Here is a 23,293-nt window from a genome sequence, read left to right as displayed (position 1 = left end):
GAAAAGGAATGGCTGCAGGTGCTCATGATTAGGCCAAATGAGAAATAGACTATGCTAATAGTGAACTTATCAGAAAGGGTAGACCAGTTTAAAAAGAATTTAATGGCACCAGAAGAACTTTATTAGCACACAGGTTTATTAATATCAACAGCGATGACATTATGCAAATACACTTTACCAATATCTAACAACAAAAATGTAGAGGTACACAATAATTCTGTATTTAGATGTTTAATCACAATATTACTGAAAAAGTTCTGTTTACTCCATTGCCTTGGGTAAATAAGTCTCGGATAAATACCAGGATTAGAGCAAAATCCTGTTGTAGCAGTGCAGCGCTGCCAGTGTTATCCCCCTAGAAGTAAGTTCTTTGTTGTTGTTACTTAATGCTGTTTTGTCGTGTAGTAAAGACTATGGTAAAGTGAATGCTACAGTAACTGCTCGCTTAGTAGTGAGAGAAAATATGTCTTCAGAAACTCCAAAAATAGACATCCTTGGACGAGGCAGCAGGTCAAACCCCAATGAGAGTGTCAAAGAAACCACTACGAGGAAAAATAACGTGTGACTGAGATTACAGTGATAGGTCTCTAAGAAAATCTGGGCCTGGATGGAAGGAGTGCAAGATGTTGTAGTACATAATCTGTCAACTGCCTCAACCCACAGTACTCTGTAACCTCAACGCTCATTTCTTGTTCCTCGGCAGATTGAGTTTTGCTAATTGAATGGGTGTCAATTGACATAAGACAATCATAGGTCTGTGAAGTAAGAGCTTTTTGATGGGGTATTAAATTCAAAATGACATCCCAAGGTTGATTAGAAGGGTGAAAAGGGAAGCCAGGAAATGGGAAGAGACATAATGTCTGACTGGAGAATAACAGAATAGGTGGGACAAAGGCAAATTGCACACGGCTGCAGGGTCTCAGTTTATTGGAAATCATGATCTTTTGGCTTGTAATTGAGATGACGATTGTCACAGTTCTTCAGCATTTGAAAACTACAGTTACTAAATTCTTGCCAAACTTGCGATATGTATAATAGCAGCTAAGAGATCAATATAATAAGGTACTACAAACATAAACAAATGTATAAAATAATCACAAAAAGCAAAGAACCGTAACATTGACACGTAAAGGATTGTTACATTTGTTCGACTTCAAGGATCTACACCACAGAAAAAGATGTAGTAAAAGGTTTAGTAATAAATGATTATTTGAACATTGGTGCATGTACTTAATTTGTTTTTTGTCTGGATTATAAAATGAATCAGCCTCTTGATGCTGTTACAGTGATTTTACCACCAACTCTGTTAGCTCATTTCTTTATTAGACTATATGCAAATGCCAAAGAAGCTTTTTACAGCTTATAATGACATTAGTTTTAAATACAAGAAACCACTCTCCTATACTCGGTAACCAGTGTGCAGGTAATAAGACTCCACTTGCTTATGCTAACTATCAGCTATAAAAGTAGAGCCTAGGAAAGTTGATGCCTCATTGGTGTATTAAAATTTCTCTGTACCAGTGAAATCAGCCACTAAATGTTTTTGCAATGTGATAGCCCTGTTTAAATAGTCTCACCGCGCACTGTGGCTGCAGCTGCTTTGTTTTTCCGTATGTTTGACTTTTGCATGTCAGTCCATAGACAAGGCCCAGCGTTGCTATAATTTCCATAACTATACAAATCAGATTTTGTTTAATTGTGCTGTGGCTTGCTATGCATGTATCCACTCTGCAATACAGGGCTTGAATTCCTTACAGCATTAGGTAGCAACAGTGCCTTGGTCAAACAAAGATGGCCATGCAAAGTGGACCCTGCTCTCTGCTTGGCACTGATAACCACAGCATATCAATTGCAGGTATCAATTTTGAACCCTCCTTAATCCCTGTGTTTGGACTTGTACACAGTATTTCTCATGCAAATCACCCTAGACCATGGCCTGTGTATGTTGTAGCCACGGATTAATTGACCACTCTTTCTGTCTGTGCATGAGCTGCAAGTGTGAAATGCACAGATATTCTTATACCTCTTCAAATTTGTAATTCCTTACCAGTAGGAACCTTCGATACAAGTGAGTGTGGTTAAAATAAAATCAAAGGTTGCCCTAGGATGCAAGAAAACACAAAGTCAGTCCGTGCGAAGTCCAGCCCCGCTTTTTCAAGCAATTAGTTGAGTGTACTGTGTGACCGGTCCCATTTCAAAGCCTACGCAGACTCCAGCAGTTTGACTTCAGAAATATCATAAATGTTGCTTTACCTTCAAGGCTGAACAGACTCTGGGTGATCTGAGACAAAGGCAGCCCCTGGATAGTGTGCTGCTAAAAATAGACACACACACACACACACACACACACACACACACACCCTTCTACTCACCGATGCATGCAGTATCCTTTATTATCGTGGGGCTAATTAGAAGAGCATCACAGTATTTGCTCAGGGATCATGCATCCTATGATAATTCCCCAAAATAGATCTTGGGTAGAGCATGTGGAAGCCTGGGAGAACGACGTGAAGTTTTGTCTTTTCTTTTGAAAGGTGCCCCCTTTTTAATTTTTTTGTTGTTCTACTTTGTTCTGAGCATGCATTAAAAGAAAGATAGATAAAATAATACAGAGGGAAAAGAAGATTATTTTAACAGGCAAAGCCCCGAAAGAGGCTAAGCGCCTGCTCAGAGCTACAATCTTGCACTTGGTGTGTTATTGGAAAGGGACTGATTGTGAGGCTTGGTCTGTATGCCTCCTTGCATACTGATGCTCTCCTCTGTTTCTCTGCTCTTGCTTGCTCTCTCTCTCTCTCTCTCTCTCTCGCACGCTCTCTTTCTCTTTCTCTCTCTGTCCGGGTTATTTATAGCCAAGTCTTGCTGCGCTGGGGCTGCTGGGAGACCATGAAAGCCTTTTCATGTTCTTATAGTAATTACCACCGTGGTGCCCAGTCTGCAGGAGGAGGAGAGGGGGCAGTGTTCCTATTGCTGCTTCGTGGACATGTGCTGTTTTCTATCAAATCACGAACGCGTTTATCGATCTGCCTTCAATCCGCCATTTGATTAGCCTTTGCTATGCTTAGTCTGCTGGTGTCGCTTTTTCTTTCCCCTCGTTAGCACTCAAACTTCCACATGAGCCACAAGGAACGGTCACTTTCTTCAGTAACTGCTGCCCACAGTGAGCGCGCTTCTCATTTGCCATTTTGTGTAATTGGCTGCTTTTCTGGGTCTGTCTAAGCTAAGTGATTTGGACTAAGTGATCTAAAGGTAAGCGCTCTCTCTCTCTCTCTCTCCCTTTTGTCTGTTCCCACACAGATTCACAGATGGAGCAGCCTGTTGAGCTCCTGAAGCCATCAGCCTTTGACCACATTCCCACAGGTAAGACTTCATACTCCTGAAGAATGCTGTTCCTGACTCTGGAACATCATAAATAGCGATGGTCATATTGAGACGTGCCTGGCAATATATTAAAACACGTTAATGAATCAGTGTGATATGAAGAAAATGATTTTTCCCAAATGTGCCGTGGTATCGGATGATATTTCTGTTAGCGTTAATAAAGTTGAGCTCATTCTTCCTGAACACTGGTCATCTATTCTAAACAATCTCTTACATAGCTTGTTTTTTTTGGACTGGTTTGTTCTGTTCTACTTTGTTTTTAACAGTACATCACAGGGAACCTCACGAAAGACAAAAAACAAACAAAAAATCAACTTCAGAAGTAAATGTAATATTTATTCAGCTTCTGTGTGTTTTTACCAAAGTGCTACAGCACACAGTAAGTAAAAGTGTAGTTATTTGTTTTAGGCTTATCTGCATATTGCAGTCTTCTTTGTGTTCAAAAGGGAAATATTGCCTTATATCTACACCTCATAGACCCTCTATTTCAGCACATGTGTATCAAACTGTTGTTTCTGATAAAGGCAAGTAAACAGCTTTTATTAAAGAAGAAAGGGGTGCATGAAGAAATTTAGCCACTCTGACACATTAGAGGTGCTTATGCCCTATTTGAAAAAAAGAAAGAATGAACAGGCCCGTGTATTCATTTCATCTCATTGTAACGCCTTTATTTAGCACACTGAATTATAGATGAGGTCTTAAGTGCTAAGCAGGGAGGGAGGGGAGAGGAAGGGTAGAAAAGGTTTGGGGAGGCTAGAATAGGAGCCCCATGCAAATTAAAAATTTACATTAGCATTTCAAACCACCAGCATGAAGACGATTTTAGCAACAAGGGCTTGCTCGGTGCCATCTGCTCTGCTCTGCCCCTGCTCACACTTTCTTTCACTCTTTCTCGAGTTCTGCCCTCCACTGTATTTCAGGCTTTTTGTTCCACCTGCTCTATTTTTTTCTCTCCATGCTTTTTGAACTTTTGAACTTTTTTTTTTTTTAGCACGTCTCCGCCTTCAGCATTCAGATGCATACGTCTCTGCCCTTCCAGCCCTTTTCACTTGTTTCACGCCGTGCTTTTTCACCATCTTTCACCATCATCCTCCATCTTTCCCTGCATCTTTGTCCAGCATCTCTTGGCCTCATTCCATATGCAGAAGCATGCTAGACCCGGCTAGGCTAGCAAAGTCCTAATGAATGGGACACACTGAGCCTCAAGGATGGAGAGGAAGAAGCGCCTGTATGTGTGTGTGTACATGTGCATTGAAAGACTGCGTGTCCTTTTTTAGATAGATTTCCTACAGTCCATAGGCCACCAAGTCGAATGTGTCAGATCCATGTCTAATCTTGTAATTTATTTCATTTTGTTTAATTAAATGAAGTGTAAATTAGTTCAGATGTAACTTTGACGGCAGTGACAAGCTGTTTTCCGATGACCACGCTCATGTAAATCACATAATTAGTGTTGCACAGTTGCCTGTGATTAAGCTGTGCCTTAGACAAAGAGTTTACTCCCAAATTCTATGTAAAGACACTCAGTGATATATTTGTAGACATTTTTAGCAGCCCTGAACTTTAGAGAAAACAAAGTTAAGGGCATTACATGTGATTTATAATGATTGCTCTGGTCATGCCATAGATCTTCTTTTTGGGTGGCGTACCTGTCTAACTAGCAGTGCAACAAAACCTCTGTAAAACCACTGTGCCTGATACGCTCATGCCAGTACACGCCTACTATGCCATTATCACTCAGTGGTCAGACTACTTATGTGCACAGTTTCTAACAAAGTGGATGGTGAGTGTAGGTAAAGGCTGTTCCCTTAAAACAGGGCTGTCTGATCAGCCTAATTTAGCTGGTGGTGCCATGAGGTGCCGTTGTGAGTGAATGCCAGATTGGAGAAATAGATTGGGGGGTGGAGGGGGGATTACAAAAACAAGTAAGGACCGTGCTTGACATCCTTTTGTTTCTCCTCAACCGGTGGACTGTTCTCCAGTCATCTTTCTATGGGTTGTCAAACACATGCACATGCTGCATAACTGCTTTTGTGTGACCTCACTCACCCATAAGCAGGGAACCTGTGTAGATTAACAGTGGTAACTCCTGGAGTTGTTTATTTGCTCTAGCCTTATTCCACACACTGAAGACTGATACCCACGGATTAGCTAGATATCATTCCAAAAAGAACGCAAACTGCAACTGTTCTGGCACATTTTGTGCTGTAAAGAGATTCTATCCATGTCCTTGTCAAGATGGACAGATTTGAAGAGAGGGAGGTAGAGGGAAGGACGTGCAGTTAGGGCAGTTCAGCCATCGCCAGCATGTGGGTGGATGTGGTTCCACCAGGTACTGCGCGTCTTGTTCTGACCTGCCTGCTCTGCTAGGCTGCTGAGACACATCCCTTTGCCTGTTTCTGCGTAAGCACACATGCCCCATTGGTACAGCCTGTCTAATAAGCGGGCTATATTTGACCTCAATGTAGCCCCCATGGAATTAAAAAGTAGACAGATCAAACCATTTGGGTGCTTTTTTGCTTCATTTGGTTACTTAACCTTGAGTAGAAGTACGTTATGGATGTAAAATGTGATGTGCGATAGAAGTTATAGGATAATTGGCTTGATATGAATAGCAAAAAATCAGATATGCAATGTATGAAAACAATGTTACTGCAAGCTAACTGCAACCTACAAAAACAAATAAATACATAAATAGTTTTTTAAATAGCTTCTTAAGGTGGTGCAGGTATGTTGTGCTGTCCATTGACAGTAACCACCACAGCTTGATACATTTTATATAAAAGCGGTATTTTTTACTAACTCATGCAAGCACACCACTGCTTTTAACGCTACACTCATTTGAATTTAATTCACGTCACTCTGGTACTGTGTGTGTAATTTGATTAGTTTTGTTAACACAGCCCTATCTACTGTGTTGATTGCAGAAACTCATATAACCATGACAATAAGAGTACTATTAATCATGCATCCCAAAGCTCAAGTGTATCTGTTGTTTATATAAAGTATTGTTGTTGCAAGAGGCTCACCGCTAATGAGAGCATGATTCCCAGTGCTGGGTAAATGGGTTCATGTCCCAGAGAAAAAGGCCATGCCAGATAGTCTCTTTTTCGTCTCACTGCACAAGCACAAACACACACATGCTAGCATGAAACATCACATGCTGGCCTGCTATTGGCGTGTAAGACTTACAGCACCTGATCTTGCAGAAAACTATAACTCCTCCCTCAGTGTGTGATTCACAAACTCAATACGAAACTGTTCATATGTGCAATAACAACAATTGTGTGTGCAATAACTCAGAGGGACTCTAACTTCATTTAAATAATTTAAATAATTGTAACAGCTTTATACCTGATGTTTCATATTACTGTCAAAATCACCGCCACCTTACTATATTCATAAGTACTTAAATCTGGTGTACATACTGTAAATTCTCTATATTGTCTTAAATTATTAGTAAAGTGTTTATTTTTACATAAATGGCTGCAACTGTAACAACTGCAATTTCCCCCTGGGATCAATAAAGGAATCTGAATCTGAATCTGAAAAGAAAAGAAAGCCAAAGGAGCAGTTAGGAATATTTTCAGTCTTTTATTGGCATGAAAATCGGGGGAAAAAAGAAAAGAATTCAGTGCAATACCTGAAATATCACATGCATGTTTTTACCGCAACATGAAATAAAAGAGGTCACGTGATATAAATAGAAGCCACATCTAGTCTGTAACATTACCATGAAAAAGAGTAGCCAGCAAATTCATTTATATCATTTATTATGGAATTCATTTATTTTAAATGGTCTAATTTTGCACACATCTGCGCTGTAGGTAGTTTGTGTGGATTGTAATTTTTTGGAGAGCTCTAAAAAAGCCACTGTTATGTCTGATGTTGACTACAGTTCTTGTTTAATCAGTTTAAGCATGGCAGGTTTTTTTTTCTTCAATTTTCACACATACAAACCCAACCACTAGTTAAGACTCTCCTAATCACATGATACCACCAGCACTAGGAGGCGAAAGCTAGCAGAGGCTTCCTCCAAGACCTGTGAAGTGCCACCGCATCTCTTTAAACTGACACTAATGCAACATCATTACACAGCTGAACATACTTGGCCGGCTATTGCATCACCAGGGATCGAACTTGTGATCTCCTGACGAGAGGGCCAACGCTTAGACAGCTGTGCCACTCTGGAGTCCCAAGCATGGCACTCTTTATCATTATTTTAAGCATAGTACTTCAATTAAAGATTTTGCATTGGCATTTGCCAGTACTTCAGCGTCAGTATTAGAGTAGCTGTAGTGGAGCGCTACAGAATTCGTCATTGTGCCCCATAATGTTGCTTACTCAACAGTTGAACCACTTGTTCCCTCCCTACCTTCTTCTGTCTTTTTCTTGTTGCTTGCTTGTAAACGATATCAGCCACAAGATCCTGGTTCTCCTCCTCCCGGCTTCGTCCAGCACCCATTAGTGTAACAAGCAGCGGCCCAAGCATCAGACGCACAGAGATCATAACAGATCGCAGACATTAAACCACAGCGCCCAGGCATTGTCTGACTAAAATAGCCCAGTAATATGAACCGGCAGCTCAGAGCACAGTGGGGCTCATAACCAAAGCCAAGGCAAAGAAAGAGAGAGGGAGACACAGAGAGACAGAGAGAGAGAGAGAGAGAGAGGCCAGCAGATGAGGCAGAGCAAGGAAAAAGAGAATAAAATCTTTAAAGGCAAAACACATTCTTTGGCTATTAAACAGGCAGCCATAATGTGAACTTGTTATTGTTTGGCGGCAGAAAGTGGCTGTCTTGGTCTGGAGAGCAGTGTCGTTATATAAGCAAATGGCTAACGTTACAGGGAAACATAAGCCAGTGGTATTACAGAAAAATCTTTCGGATACTCCAGAGCAGAGGTTGCTTTCAGCCACCCAAAACATCTAATGACTGAAGACCATAACCTTTACCAGACCACTCAGTGACCTGGGGGCTTACCTAATAGCTAGCGCTCTTTTATATACATTAGAGCTGCCTGCAGAAATACATTGTTTTCACTGAAAAAAAAACTGTCTCTATATTGTTTTACTATGTATCTAGAAACGATCTGTCATAATAAATAAATAAATAACCGTTCAAAAATTTCACCGCAGCCAGATGAATGAGAAATGTGAAGAGAGTTTTGGTGGTGGGCCTGTAAATAGCATGAGGTGAATCATAAATAAATGATATCTCACATGTTCAGTACTTTTTTGTCTTTGGGGAAAACTTTTTTTTTGCTTTGTTTTTCGTGTTTTATCTTAGTGAAAGAAATGGAAGTGGAGTACTACCACAGCTATTGTGTGTGTGTGTGTGTGTGAGAGAGAGAGCCAGAGAGAGAGAGAGAGAGAGAGAGAGAGAGAGAGAGAGAGAGAAAGAGAGGAGCGCTTTTCACCACGATAACTATAACAACATTATTTATTCATAGGCCCTTCTGTTTCTTTCTGCCTGCCTACATTTGAACTGGGACTCATAAATAGCAGGGCGTATTGATCATTGTAAGCGTGGGGACATTGACAGTAGTGAACAGTGATGTGCATGTAGTAGAACAGTAGAGGAGTATGAGGCCCAACTAAAACTCAACTAGTAAAATGAAAATAATAAAACGTAACTTTTTTATGTAGTTCTAGAGGTTCTGGTCACAATCAAAAAAATAATCAAGATTATGCCTGAATATCTCAGTATTCATCTTTTTATTTATTTTATTGCAGGGATGTATGTATAAGTAACAGACTTCATACCTATATTATTTAAATCATCCTCTTTTTACCTGTAGCGTAGTTCGGCTTTGAAGCGTATAAACGACTCACGGAGAGAGCTGGCCAGGCTAAAGTACAGCCTACACAGTGGAGTTACTTTTAAAGATGAACTCCAATGTCACATTTCTTCTGTTAACTGCAATAAAATTTTTTGATGAAATATTGATTTAAAAATTGAATTGCTTAAGGGTCTACAGTGTATAGTTATGTTGACCACTTGACCATTTCTGTTGTAAAGCATTTTCTTCTGAGCTTACGTTATGCTGCACGCTGAGTACCTTTGTTCCACTTTTGTGGATACCACCCAAAATATTCCTCCAGTACCACACCAAGGCAGTCATTGTTGCTGAAATGCTCGTCTATAAAATGTGATCAAATGAACTGCCAGGTGAACATCACTGTTTATTATTGCAGGCTGTCTCTAACTGGTTTTATTTTCCGTAATCAGACTATATTCTGCCCTCGCTAAACGAGGTCAGCAAGTAACCAGTACACTACTGGGCTGTTTCAATAATATTGACAAACAGACTTTATATGTAGTCCTTTCCAGTCATGATGAAACTGAATAAAGGATATGCTACTTGTATGCCTGGTACAAGTTTCACCTACAAGTTTAAGATAGAATTAGCATCAGATGTTATTATATTCCCGTAGGGATGCTGGTGAAATTTAGCACTAAGCTGATTGGGCAATGAAAGTTTACTTATAAAGCGAATTACTGCATTGCACATTGTAATGTAATGAAATGATCCATGTGATTTTGCAGTTGTACCTAGTTCATACAAATGTCTGGGATGTCCCAGGCTATATTTTACATTCTCTTACGTTCATTACGTTGCATGTTCTATTTCTCAGTGCGCTACATAGGCTCGAACACATACAGTATAGACTTATGCATGCTGGAAAATGCTGCTTTATACTGGAATGCAGTGGACAGCCCATCCCTCCTGTGGGAATTGGCTGCCACTCTTCTCTAAACAAAAAGTGTTTATTTGTATGTTTGTTTTGTCTGGTCAGAGTATATGAGAAGACTAGAGCACTGTTTGATGCAGAGCTCTAGTTCCTACACAGGAGCTTATCAAAGCTGATGCTGTCTGCGTGCTGTTCTCTTGGCAGCATTTGCCACTAACCTGGTCCAACAAGCCATTACTATGGGCTCAAAACATGTCCGAATGCAGGGTAAACCTTACATAACTGCAGCTCCAGCAGCAGGCTTGCTAGCATAAACTTCTAAAAGTCCATGCGAGGGGGGGCTCGAGAGTCGTGTTGCATTGTTGGCCCTTTGGAAGTAAAGCACATCTCATATCTGCTTCATCACTGTGAACTTGAGGTAGGCTTTGACGTCAGCAGGCTGAGATGGCAGATGGGAGAGATAAGCCCTGCGCAGTCATTTCTGACATGCCGCTGACCTGCTCACACAGCAGTCCAGATGTTGGAATGAAAAGAGTGATCCAGATGTTGGAGTGGCCTCTTGCACTGCAGTCCAGAAAGCACTTGATCATTCAGCCGCTTTTCATGAGGTCATCAGAGACAGAGTCCCTGCAGATTGCTTCTCTTCGTCCAGACACTGTACCTTCTTTCTGCCAGTTAGAGCAATAGAATTGTTGATTTATGCTGTCGGATCTCAGTAAATGCTTAAGTGTCACATTGCTGCATGAATTACATGGGGTTGGACTTATGTACAATATGGAATTGATCGGTTGAATTCAGCATGTGTTTACTGGTTTTGCAATATATATATATATATATATATATATATATATATATATATATATAGATAGATAGATAGATAGATAGATAGATAGATAGATAGATCTGTTGTGCTTATCAAATATGCAAAATTTGGGGACATCTTGCTACTTTTTTAAATTTACGTTAAGGAAGAGGTGAAAATCAAAGTTTTACTTAAAGCTTTTAGCTGTGAGATGGTATTTTCAAACTGTTGTTTAAAGCACGTGTAAAAAAGAAATGGTGTGAGTGTGAGTGTGTATTCTCAAAGTTGTCAGTTTTGCAACCAGATTTCGATTTAATGTGTTAAACATGTAAAAGCATTTTAAAAAGGTAGGTGCCCCGAAACCTGTAAAGTGCAGCTCATAATATTTATGAGACAGGATTTCTGTTGAGCTTGATCAGGAAGCTGTTGTTCTGAGCTCTGTGTGCTCCTGTTGCCTAGACTTTCTTGATCACAGGAGTGTGTAAGCTCAGGTATCTGAAGAGAATGAAAACAGCGCAGGACTGATGTGCTGTTTACAAGGCCAGCCATAGCCTACCAAAAGCTGATGGACTGCTTTCACTAAGAAATGAACTGAAACATGTCACAGTTGTGTGAAAGAACAGGGTTGCCACGGCTACATCCGTGTTTGGGTTCCATGCTTGAGTGTGCCTGGAGTGCTCTAGAATAAGAGAAGATAAAGCGGCACTTTTGCCCCCACTGCCCTGTGCTTTTCTGCTATTGATTAGCTATAGTTGTTGATTGTTGTCTCCAAGGTTTAAACAGGCCACCAAATCACGTTTGGCCTATTCCCTCTGGCCTGTGGAAGCACATGCTGATTCATTCTGTTCAAGAAAAGCATACATGCTGATGAGAGCAATCATGTTATTGCATAATTCTTGGCAATACACATAATATGATGTCATACATATTGATCCACTGATGGCCTAGCAGTGTATTAGAAGCAACTGTATGATTACATGCTGCTTAATCACATGTTGATAATTATCCCCAAGTCACATTTTACTATAAATACTGCTGATGATGCTGTCAGCCGTGCCAATACCTGGTGAACAAATGCCAAATTTGTGATGGTTGTAATAGCAGGTGATTGAGGAAAGATCTCCAATCTGTCAGACAAGGTGTATCATGCACATCCTCCTTAGTGATTGCTAAAACTCATCTAGGCTCCAGGCTCCTCTGTAAGAATCTTTATTTTTTTTAATGTTGTTTGTTTGATGCAAGGACATGTATTGCAGATAGCATTTGACACCAGGCCTCAGATGTGATTGTGAGGAGAAAGAGTTCACAGAGTTCGTAAGAAAAACTGGTGCTGGAGGTTATTTGGTTATTTGCGTTATTGAGGTTATATCACTTTAATTAACCCCTTAACATCCCAGGCTTATTACGTACTAAGGCTTATTACAAGGACTCCAGTGCAAACAGGTTGAGCTATTCTTAGGTTATAAAAGTGTGCAATGCAACTAATAAAATAAAAGGCAGCAGTGTAACCGATGGATGAGCTAATATTTGTTTGATGAGCTTCATGATGTTTACCTTCACATGTCTTGAAGATAGCTATTTTCAGTCAGACTTTGAAGGCCATTCAGGTTGATTACACCGATGCGCCCTTTTCACTTTCTGAAGTTTGTGTGCATGGAATTTTAAAAATCCTGACAAATCTATGAAATATTGGTAATGCATTGCATGAAGACTTAGTCATTAAGTTGTCAGTGTCTCAGTTCTAAGTGATAACAAGCATGGTGTAATTCAGTATTAATTATTTCTCCTTTGTAGCTCATTGAAAAATGTGGAAATTCTATCAGACAGGATTTTCAACTTTCAGCCAATGCGATATGTGTGTTTTTAAGTAGGGAAGGAGGGGAAAGGTTAAAGAAAAACGCCCTTTAGATTTCAAAATAAACAGAAGACAGACAGTCTGCCGATACAGAATACAAATCAAATGTAAATGTAATTAATTGTGTAAGTCACTAACTACACAACTGCATTTGGTGTGGAAAAGGAAAATGAAAGCAAGAACTCTTGACTTGTGTGGGTTAACTAGGCCAGACACTTTGTGGGTGTGTGTAGACGTCACAGTTGAAGTGAGTGTGTGTGTGTGTGTGTGTGTCTGTGGGACCAGTTCACGTAAACACTCAGCCATAGCCCCTGATGTCATCAGGCAGAGAGAAAGAGAGAGAGTGCGAGAGAGAGATGGAGGCAAAGCAGTAGGGCGTGAACAGAAAGTGGGAGGGAGTTAAGAGAGTGCAGAAAGGAGACAGTGAGAAAGAGAAAGAACGAGACTGCGAGGAGTAGCAGTGGTGATCAGAGCTGGCCTGCTCTGAATAGAGGGAGACAGGCTGTCCCAGAGAGGGCTTCCCCTACACTCCTCCTCAGCACTGATGGGTAAGAAACCCACACAATCCACACTCTGCTTTCACAGCTACTCCACTGAATATCTGCAGCATGGTCTTAATGAAAGGTTTCTGTTCTGGCATATTTAACTGAAGAGTCTCTCTCTTGTTATAGGTGAATTGCAGGTGGGGCTGATGTAGCTTTACTTTTGGGACTCTAAGCATGCTTGTCTGAATTTTTTTTTCTGATCTGTCTTCCTCTTGCATAGGTTTACCTAGCTTAATTCTACAGCTCTATACAGATGCAGATTGGAAAATGACTCGGTTACCAATCTTATCAGGCCTTTTTATGGTTTAACGAAGGCTATGGCTGCATATCCACTGGTGTTATTTGCCCTTCAGAGATAACAGAGATTGATATATTCATTGGAAATGGTCAGTAGACAGGTTAAGGGACAACTTTTAACTACTGGGTGAAGATATTAATAACGCATAGCTCACAAGTTTATTCGTACATACACCTTTACAAGAGGATAAATATATACGTTTTCTGTATGTCCTCTATAGTCTTGGTATGCATCTTCGTTATCATTTTCCTCTCTCTCTCAAATTAAGTAGTTGCCCCCGTTTGGGGGGTGGGTGGGTGGTGTAATACATTTTGTCAATTTACCAACCTGTAAAATCGATTTCTTATGGGATGGAGACAGATGTGTACACTTCTGTAATTGTGGCAAGCTTCTAATCACTATTAGAGCTGTAGCATCTAATAGATGTTATTGCAGCCTGATTTGAATTATATTGGCCGGTTAAACAAATGCACCCAGCCTTGGATACGAAAGCATCAGTTTGTTGGCGCCGTGGGTGTGTTGCTATGGTTTTGGTGTGTGAAGTCATAAGAGATCAAACTCCAAAATCCTCTGCCATGTTTCCATAACCATGTGCGGCTGTTTGGCTCCCCGTACGCAGCAAGATCCAGCAAGGTGGCTGTAAGCGTGTATGTGCGTGTGTGCGTGTGTGTGTGTGTGTGTGTGTGTGTGTGTGTGTGTGTGTGCGTGTGTTTATATGACCCAAAGTGCGAACATGTGCAGGCCTCCCTGTTGTAAAATAAGGCAAAGTCTCTATTGAACTCCTCTCCTCTGCACTCACACATCCCTTCACTTCCCCTCTCTTTTATCATCTGCAAATCAATAATTAAAGACAGCACCCTCTTCTCTCTGAAATGTTAGTCTATTATCTGAGCGGTGGGAGTTCCCTTCTCTGTGTTAGCTGTAGTTATTCACAAAGGAGTGTGATCCACTGGGTTACTCTGGACCACTCTGATAAATGAGACTGTAAGTTTGCATACAGACGTTGAACGGAACAGTTTGGTCTAAGATTTAGTCGTCAGCCAAGACAGTTTTGGTGTTCTAAGTTTGCTACGTTAGTTTTGTACTGGAGCTACGAGGCCTAACAAGCAATAGAAGCTAATACCTCACCAGTTAGCATTGTAAAGTCTGCTTGCCCAAATCATCACACACTTGCTTCAGTGGCGTATTTACTTAAGTGGTTCCGCCATGAAACATAAAACTATATGGACAGATCATCACAAACTTGCTGCAAATCATGTTACTGTTAACCTAATAAGGCCTGTTTGTATAAGTATGGCGTCTGATACGATATGACTTACTTATCAGGGCTGTACAATAAATTGTATTTTCATCCTCATCACGATAAACTTATTAAATTACCTCATACACACAGTGCCAGAGAGACATCGTTGCATTGCTGGCTCCCACTGTTAGAAGCCTAGTAAGTGATTCTCTGTGCTGGGATTGAACACTGCTCTCCCACTTGTTAGGCAAGTAACTTAACCAAAACTCCTCCATCCACTGAACTACTGCTATGCGGGAGGCAGGAATTTCTACTGTCGCAACAAACGAATTTGATAACTAAGCAAAAAATAAATAAAAATGTGTGTTAATTCTTATGTACCTATATAAAGATAAATATATACTATTTTTTTGTGTAGCCTTTATAGAAAAGCTTCTGAGGTAACTCTGGCTGCTTCTTAGCCTTTCAGTATAGTTCAGTATAGTTCTGCTTATAGTTCTGATGTAAGTAGATGTTACTACTTTTGTAACAACACAACAGTAGATGGTGCTTTTATAAGTTTGTTTCTTGTTAGATTTCTGTTCACACATCAAAAAAGTCCGTATTAGTGTTCAATTCAGTCAGAGGCACACAATTTTAATGATATTTTATCGCTTCTCACATCATCCTCAAATCCGACAGCTTTATTGAACACCTCATTTTATTTCCAAATTGCCCTACTTATTACTAAAAATGGAAAAAAGATGAAATCAGGCCTCAAGTTGTCTGTTTGTCCTACAGTGTGTGAAACCACATAAGCAGGTGTACTTCAGATTATTTAGCAACTTCTCACAGTTTGGGGACAATGTGTGATTTGAGTGTGTGGTTTGCGTAATGTTAATTGGTAGCTATTGACTTTCATTACTTGTTAGCTACATTAGCCCTGTAGCTCCAGTCCAAACGTTCTTGGTTGATCTACATTTACAGTGTGGGGAATGTGTGCCTTTATTAAAAAATGTTCCTTTTATATTAACAGGGTTTATAAAAGTTTGTTTGAAGTCTTCAGCAGTACTTCTAGCATCTTTTAAGTATGTAAAAGGTTTGTAAATAGGTCAGTCAAAAGTGTTACATGCAGGAGCCAAGTTGAATTTCCAGAAGTGCTAGAAGCTGCCTTTAATAACCGGGTGGTTTGCCTCTGTATTAGAGCATCTACCATGTTGAGTGCATTTGCATTCTGCAGGCGGAGATACATCAGTTCATTACTGAAGAGAATCTGCTGTTAATATTCTATAGTGCCGTGCTGCTTATGCAACGCTGGCCAGCCACACTTGGCCGTGTATTGCTAACTCAGCTCCGCTGCTCCGATCTGCGTCTCTGATAATCCGCGAGCGCCAGGCTGTGCCTCATTTATTTCCACATGAAAGAAACACCTTGAGAAGTGCCATGCTGTTAATTTCCCCAGAGCCTTATGGGCTTGAAAAGTACCATGAGCTATTACCGCTATGGCTTCCAGTGATAATTTGACAATGAATCATAGCTTCTCTGCGTCTGTCAGTGGTTTTGTATGTGTGTGTGTGTGTGTGTGTGTGTGTGTGTGTGTGTGTGTGTGTGTGTGTGTGAGAGAGAGAGAGAGAAGAAAGTGGGAGAGAGTCCATATGTAAAGAGAAAAGAAGACACGTGTGTGTGAGCGAGAAAATGAACATTTGCATTGTGGCCTGAGGGTCATTAGCATCAAGCTTCAGACATAGCTGCAGGTAAATGTATCAGTGCATCTAGAGCTGTTTGTTAGCCTGTAAACAAATATTTCCCCCTACCGCCGCTGTTTATTCAGAGCTGATGTGGAGGAAGCCGTTGGTCTTGGAGTGTTTCCTGATGTAGGTAGTGCTGGACCGCCGGCCCTGTTCCTCAATGGCCTCTTTGTGGCTTTGGCCGGCTGATCTCTGTACAGCTTTACACGGCTCTCTCTGTCTGCAACCTGTGGGACCTGCAGCAGGCCACTTAAACAAAGAATCGAATAATTAAGCAACTTTAACGAACTCTTGTTTCTCTCTCTCTCTTTCCCGCTGTCCTTCGCCGGTGTGTTCCCTTTCTGTTCTGACTGTTTGATCTCCAGTCTTCTCTGTGTCTCTTAATAGAACAACATAGTGATTATGTTGAATAGTGATTCTCCTGTGATTATCATATGCACCAAATTCTTACATTCTTAAGAATTCTTCTGAAGGCTTGATAAATTGCGTTCAGTGTATTTTATTAGCAGTTTGTAAATAATTAAAAAGTCAATGCAAGTTATCAATAAACAGCAGTACATCACTGCAGAACGACAGAGTAGGGGTAAACTACAGTACGGTTAAAATACATGTCAGTAAACATGTCTTGCTTGCTGGCAGCAAAATATTTCTAAAAGATGATACAGGACTACAAAATGGACAAAATGCCAGTGTTCCAGTTATGTTGCTGCATATTACGATTGATATGCCTTGCAAAAGTCAGCAAGGTAGCATAACGGTTACTCAGAAGATCCACAGAAACACTCGTCTTGAACTGTTAACAAATTAAAACCTTTGTGGGAGAGCTCATTTGCATATAGTTTTGCTGTACCAGTAAAGGCCAGCATCACAGTAATGATTACCAACATCATATTGTGTAGCCCTTTTTGAAGCTTTGCAAAAATCTTTGCTTTTCTCTCTTTCTCTTTCTGCAGTTGACCTGAGCTCTGCTCTGCCTCTGAGAGTTCCCCCAGCAGCCATTCCAATGGACCTGCGTGTGGATCAGTCTCCTGGCGCTGGTTCGGGCTCTGGCGCGGGTCTGGTCTCAGACGCAGTGGACCCGGGAGTGCGAGAGCAGCAGCTGCAGCAGGAGCTCCTGGCACTGAAACATAAGCAGCAGGTCCAGCGGCAGCTTCTCATCGCAGAGTTTCAGCGGCAGCACGAGCAGCTCTCGCGCCAGCATGAAGCCCAGCTGCAGGAGCACATCAAGGTGAGTACACACCCTGCAATAGGTCACAGTCCACAGCTTAATTATGACATGATCGTTCATTTATGGGAAGGCGATTCTCGTTTTTCTTGATCTTTGGCGCATGTGCCTAACATACACAATTAATATTTAATGAGTTAAAATTGACATATTATTTTTTAACATACAATTAATTATTTATTCATTTTCAAACATATATTACAGTTAAGTCCCAGAAAATAACAAATATTTCGAAATCTAGTTTAACCAAATAAGAATTTCGGGAAATCTGGTTACAGTGATGTACTCAAACAGGTTGTACAAGTACAAGCCTTTATGGCCATTGTTGATTAGGTTGTTACATTAATCAGTTTTTAATTATTATTTTACACATCTTATTCAGTCCATCACACATCAAGGAGCAAATGAATGTGAGAATCAGGTGGACATGGTTAAGTTTGCAACAATTCTCTATGCTCTAAAGTCATCACCAAGAGCAGAACCAATTGAAAAGTGGAAAAGAATGAATTAATAGTATAGTATTACTACAGCCATTTAGCCAACTCATTTTTTTCCTTGTTAATAGCAGACTTGCTTCCAAATATTTGCCTGTAGTACACACACACACACACACACACACACACACACACACACACATTTTACTCCTTGGCCAAGGCTGAAAAACACTGCCCTATGTTGCATGAGTTCATCTGTAACCAGACTGTTACCTTAAAACTCCTTAAACTGCCAGGACCCACCAGGAGTCCAAAGTTTTACTACACACTTCTGTAACCTAAGAATAACTCAGAAAGCCAGTTTGCATTGCAGTTACTGAATAATAAGCCTTAGTATGTAATAAGCCTGGGATTTAAAGAGCATGCACAGGCATCTGTTAGAACCTAACCTCCTCCTACATGTCCTCTTTTGACTTTTCCACCTCTCTCTCACTCATCTTCTCTCCTCACTATTTATGCATAGGTAGCGGTGTGAGCCGCCTGGCTCACGATCTTGAGCCAGCGTTTTGCCACGGAGCACAAAAAGCACTCAAAAGCAAAGAAAACACGACCGATGAAATTATGTCTAATTAAATTAATCAAATATTGGTATAGGCCTAACTACTGAGGGCCTCTAGGTGCTCTGCACACTGCAGATGCTCAGAGCTGTGTTGACTTTTGCCTGGGTCGAGATGTTGGCTGGTTTGCAGGCATGTCCTTGGCCCATTGTACACACCATTCCTCTAACAGACCATTGACCCAGCTACTCAGATTCCCCCACGCGCGAGTGCCTGGCCAGTAATTACCAGTACATGCTAGGTGAATGGAGATGCTTTGTAGGACTATCCCCTCCAAGTCAACCAGTCAACTCATTAGTGGGAGTATTTTTGGGTTAATAAGATTCTATCTGTTGACTAAATGCACTTATTTTATGTATGTATGATTTGTGTACTAATTCCTGTACTGTACAAGAATTTTCCATGTGAATACACTTCAGAAAGTATTAAGATAATTCCAAAAAGCTGGAATCTAAACTCTGCAGACAGCATTTTACATACTACAGTATATATGCAGTTTATCAACTGTAATTCAAATGTTCATATAGACAGCAGACCACGTTATGGATGTGCTACATTTTTCTATAAGGACATGAACAGCTGACTTTTACTTGAAAACTTTAAGGCCTTTTAATTGTCCTTAGCTTGGGATCGGCCTATGCGATATCAGAATCATCTTATTAGAGTAATCAGGTGAAACAGTAGCCACAGTGAAACCAGGACTTTGTTTTACCTTTCAGACGTTTTTTTTTTCCAGTAATTTTAAGCAAATATAGTGATAGCATGCAAGTTGAAGTTGTAACTTTGAAAAATGAAAGAACATAACAGTTCATTAATTTTGAGGTTGTAGTATATTTCACCTTTAACTTGGCCACGAAATCTGTAATTAATCTAAAATAGAACAGAATTGTGAATGTCACACGAACTTGACCATCTGAGCTGAAACATGGTGCTTTTCCCGAGCCCTTGTGTCGGTCTGAATGCTGCGGTCTGAGTATATCCTAAAATGTGAACAATAGCATAGGCAGCTTTTTGTACATGAAATCTGCCTGTGGCAACAGCACACAGTGGCCCCGCCCAGTCTCCCTAAACAGAGCCACGTTTCTACAGCAGTCTTGTCTATTATGGGTATAATAAATGTAGTATTAATATATCATGTCACCCAACATTTAAGTTCAGTTAGGCTCACGTGTGGGAATAGCAGTCTTTCTTGTCTTTGCATGGAATTAATCAATAAATGAGCAAGCTGAGCTGATGGTAAGTGAGTTTTGATCATCACTGGGGACAGTTAGCAGTTAACTGCCCCTGGGTAGAAGCCTAGTTTGGGACAGCCCTAATGTTGTCACAGCTGCCTTGAGAGGTAGACTTCAAGCCATACTCGAATGAAGCCCTAGCACACAGCTGTGGTGAAGCACCCAGGTCATACGAAAAGGCAGGAAGAAAGCGTTGCGTTTAAAGAGCAGGCAGGTGTTAGATAGAGTGCATGAGACTCAGTGGAGACTCTTTTAAAACCGTTATGTGTTTCCCATGAAGAAGGAATCTCTCTCTCTCTCTCTCTCTCTCTCATATATATATATATATATATATATATATATATAAACTGGACAACACACATACACATGCAGAGCGTTGCAGCTACAGGTGCCAGCTCATCTGGAGTGGTTATTTATAGCACACACCTGAGGCACTGGTATTCCGCATCTGAGCTCCTGAGGGAATTCTGGGGGAAGAAAAAAAAAAACAGTTCCTCTCTGATCTATTTCATCAGAAGTGCGTACAGTGTGATCTCGTACAGAGCTTCTTACCACGCTTTAATGTGTATAATTGTTATGGGTTTTCAGACTAAAATGTCTAGCCTAAAATTTGTATATCCCACTATAGTGCACAAAGGCTATATCCGACACTATTCTCTGGAGAATGTTAAGAGCACTCTAACAATCCCCACCACAGAAGGTACAGTAGTTACTGCAACACATTAGTAGCGTACACACAGTGTGCCCTAGCAGATACATAATACCTGTAATGCACATGTCATATGCATCATAATGTAACTGTAATGCAGATTGATGTTAACATACGAACGTTCCTCTTTCAGCATCAACAGGAGCTGTTGGCTCTTCAGCATCAACAGGAGCTGCTAGAGCACCAGAGGAAGATGGAGAAGCACCGTGTGGAGCAGGAGCTGGAGAAACAGCAGCGAGAACAGAAACTCCAGCTCCTCAAGAACAAAGAGAGGGGACAGGAGAGTGAGTTTTGTCATACAGTCATAAGAGATTTCCTCTGTCTATTTCTTGGAATTAAAATGGTTGTTACTGTACCTTTAAGAATGCTGTAAGTAAATGGCCACTGTTCTGACTTGTTGCTCTGTATTGTGCCTCAAGTCAGAAAACTGCTAAGTTCGGACTAAAATCCTCAGGGATGTCAGGAAAACTTCATGCTTCTGTCAGATGTCTGGATCCAGTGCAGAGCTGCATTCAGTGGTTAATATTGAATCATTTCTGCACATCTACCACTCCAGCAACTCTACTGTAGAAGGCCTGCACTAACACCACTGCTTATCACTTCAGTGTGAATATGCGGGGGAAACTGCTGCAGGACTGAAGAGTGGACAGCATGTTTTGTAACTTTGAGACATATTAAACTCTTTTATTTAAAAAAAAACCCAAAAAGACAAAAAAACAAAACAAAGACAGTTTATTTTTTCATTATAAAGGCTCCTACAGCTCACAGAGATATTTAAAGTTCAAATATAGGCCAAATTTCAGATAGCTTAAGATAACCAAAGCCTGACTAAGCCTCTCCTTTGCTTCCAAAACATCATTACCATGACCATCTCGTGTCACATATACTCTTGATTCCTGTCTGCTGGTTTAGGCTCTAACTGGCCGGCCTGTCAGTGGGTTTGATTGACGCTTGTTGTGACAAGCGAGTGTTTATGGAGGTAAACAGTGGCAGTATCTTTGGCGGTAGCAGCAGTAATTCAGTATGGCAGGAGCCTCTCTGGCCTGCGGCCTGTCTCTCAACACCTCCTCCCCCCATCACAACCCCCCGAGACTCATTTGCAGCCGACACGGTGAGGGAAAGAGCATGAGCTCAACTTGTTGGAGGGCCGATTAAGAAAGCATGAGTAATAAAAATAAAAAAAAGCATGAGTAGAGTACAAATTAAGATTGACCTTTTGATGACGTTGGGGACAGCTGCTAAAAATGGTGTGGGAATACTGTTTGAAAACTACTGCCGCTCACTCTGGAAGCATTAGTTGGTCAGCAAGTAAATGCCAACATCTTGTACTGGTAAAACAGCATATGTAACTTCGGTGTGAGCCATTAAAAGAACTGTGAAAAATCAGTTTAGTTCCCTTTTCCCAACTGTAGTTGATCAACCAAGAGGTACTGTATCATAGCTTGTATAATTTACCTTGAAAATAATGCCAGTAGAATTGGCAGAACCTGTTTGCACAGTAGAAATGTAGAAAGGCTTAAATAATGTAAATAATATAGCACGGATGAGGCGTTGGTTGCAGCACTCAGTGGTTTTGTTGGTTTCTGGTAATTAGCTTTTGTCTCATTTTTCATCAGTTCTCTTTACAGTTTTTCAGTTTTACACTTTATGATTTTGAAGGTTCAGTTTGAATAATTTATCATTCGTTGTAATTTTAACCATGATGGTATTTTTTCTGAAAGTTTGCCAGTTCATCATCTGTGGGTGTAATGAATGTGACTAGTGGGTCATTGCCCCAGTAGTGGACTGTGTTGAGACAGGCATGAAACCATTAAAAGCATCTCAAAGAAGTGCTTTTTAGATATCAGAGTAACTTGTTATTTAAAATATGAAACAGCCCAATTATGACTACTGGTGTTTTATCGTTAGCATTTTCCTGCACTGCACATGTACTGTTGAGTGAAATGAGTGATAGTCTTTTCTAACAGTGTGTGCACTTGGTCTGAACAGGTGCAGTGGCCAGTACAGAGGTAAAAATGAGACTACAGGAGTTTGTGCTGAATAAGAAGAAAGCACTCGCCCAGCGCAACCTGAACCACTGCATAACCAACAACCCACGCTACTGGTATGGGTAAGAGAATGTATATGTCTTCTAGATGAACTGCCTCGTACCATTTAGACCATGACATATTTTTGGAATTATGCATTGGATATCAAACAATTCCACTGAGGAATCTTGTTTTTAACATGTAATTAATCATTTTTTCCTTCCACAAAAATCTTCTTATAATATAGTTAGAATATTATAAGAAATAACGTTAATATGGTTAATTTAATGCTTGATTAAATTTGTCTTTTAATCTCTTGCCCTAATCAGAAATACAGTCACACATTTTACAAGCTCTTCACTTTCTGTCCACACTTGTGGTCTCTTAAACAACACTCTGAGAAGAGTACTCCAACACAAATGTTCCTCAAAGCACAGTTTATCATGTTTGCCTCTTTGGATTGGCCTAGGGCGATACCCACTTGAAAAGAGAGTTGGTGAGCTTGGC

At 40.6% G+C, this 23,293-nt stretch overlaps 1 protein-coding gene across 6 annotated transcripts in view; it reads left to right on the top strand.

The window, feature by feature from the left end:
- LOC108436449 (histone deacetylase 4-like) overlaps positions 1 to 23,293 on the top strand; it is a 73,655-nt gene that overhangs the window by 19,031 nt on the left and 31,331 nt on the right. For 2 of the 6 annotated variants that reach the window (XM_017712950.2, XM_017712951.2), the window contains exons 3-6: positions 3,295 to 3,357; positions 17,496 to 17,770; positions 20,893 to 21,043; positions 22,749 to 22,869. In XM_017712950.2, coding sequence (XP_017568439.1) covers positions 3,295 to 3,357; positions 17,496 to 17,770; positions 20,893 to 21,043; positions 22,749 to 22,869 — 610 coding nt within the window. Of the gene's footprint in view, positions 1 to 2,923; positions 3,158 to 3,294; positions 3,358 to 13,162; positions 13,278 to 17,495; positions 17,771 to 20,892; positions 21,044 to 22,748; positions 22,870 to 23,293 lie in introns of those variants that run through there. The other 4 variants (XM_037536507.1, XM_037536508.1, XM_037536505.1 and 1 more) reach the window with 4 other exon arrangements.

This window comes from Pygocentrus nattereri, chromosome 30 (genome assembly GCF_015220715.1).
Source record: "Pygocentrus nattereri isolate fPygNat1 chromosome 30, fPygNat1.pri, whole genome shotgun sequence".
Taxonomy (NCBI): domain Eukaryota; kingdom Metazoa; phylum Chordata; class Actinopteri; order Characiformes; family Serrasalmidae; genus Pygocentrus; species Pygocentrus nattereri.
The sequence above is the reverse complement of the archived record's forward strand: the minus strand, read 5'-3'. Positions and strand labels throughout refer to the sequence as shown.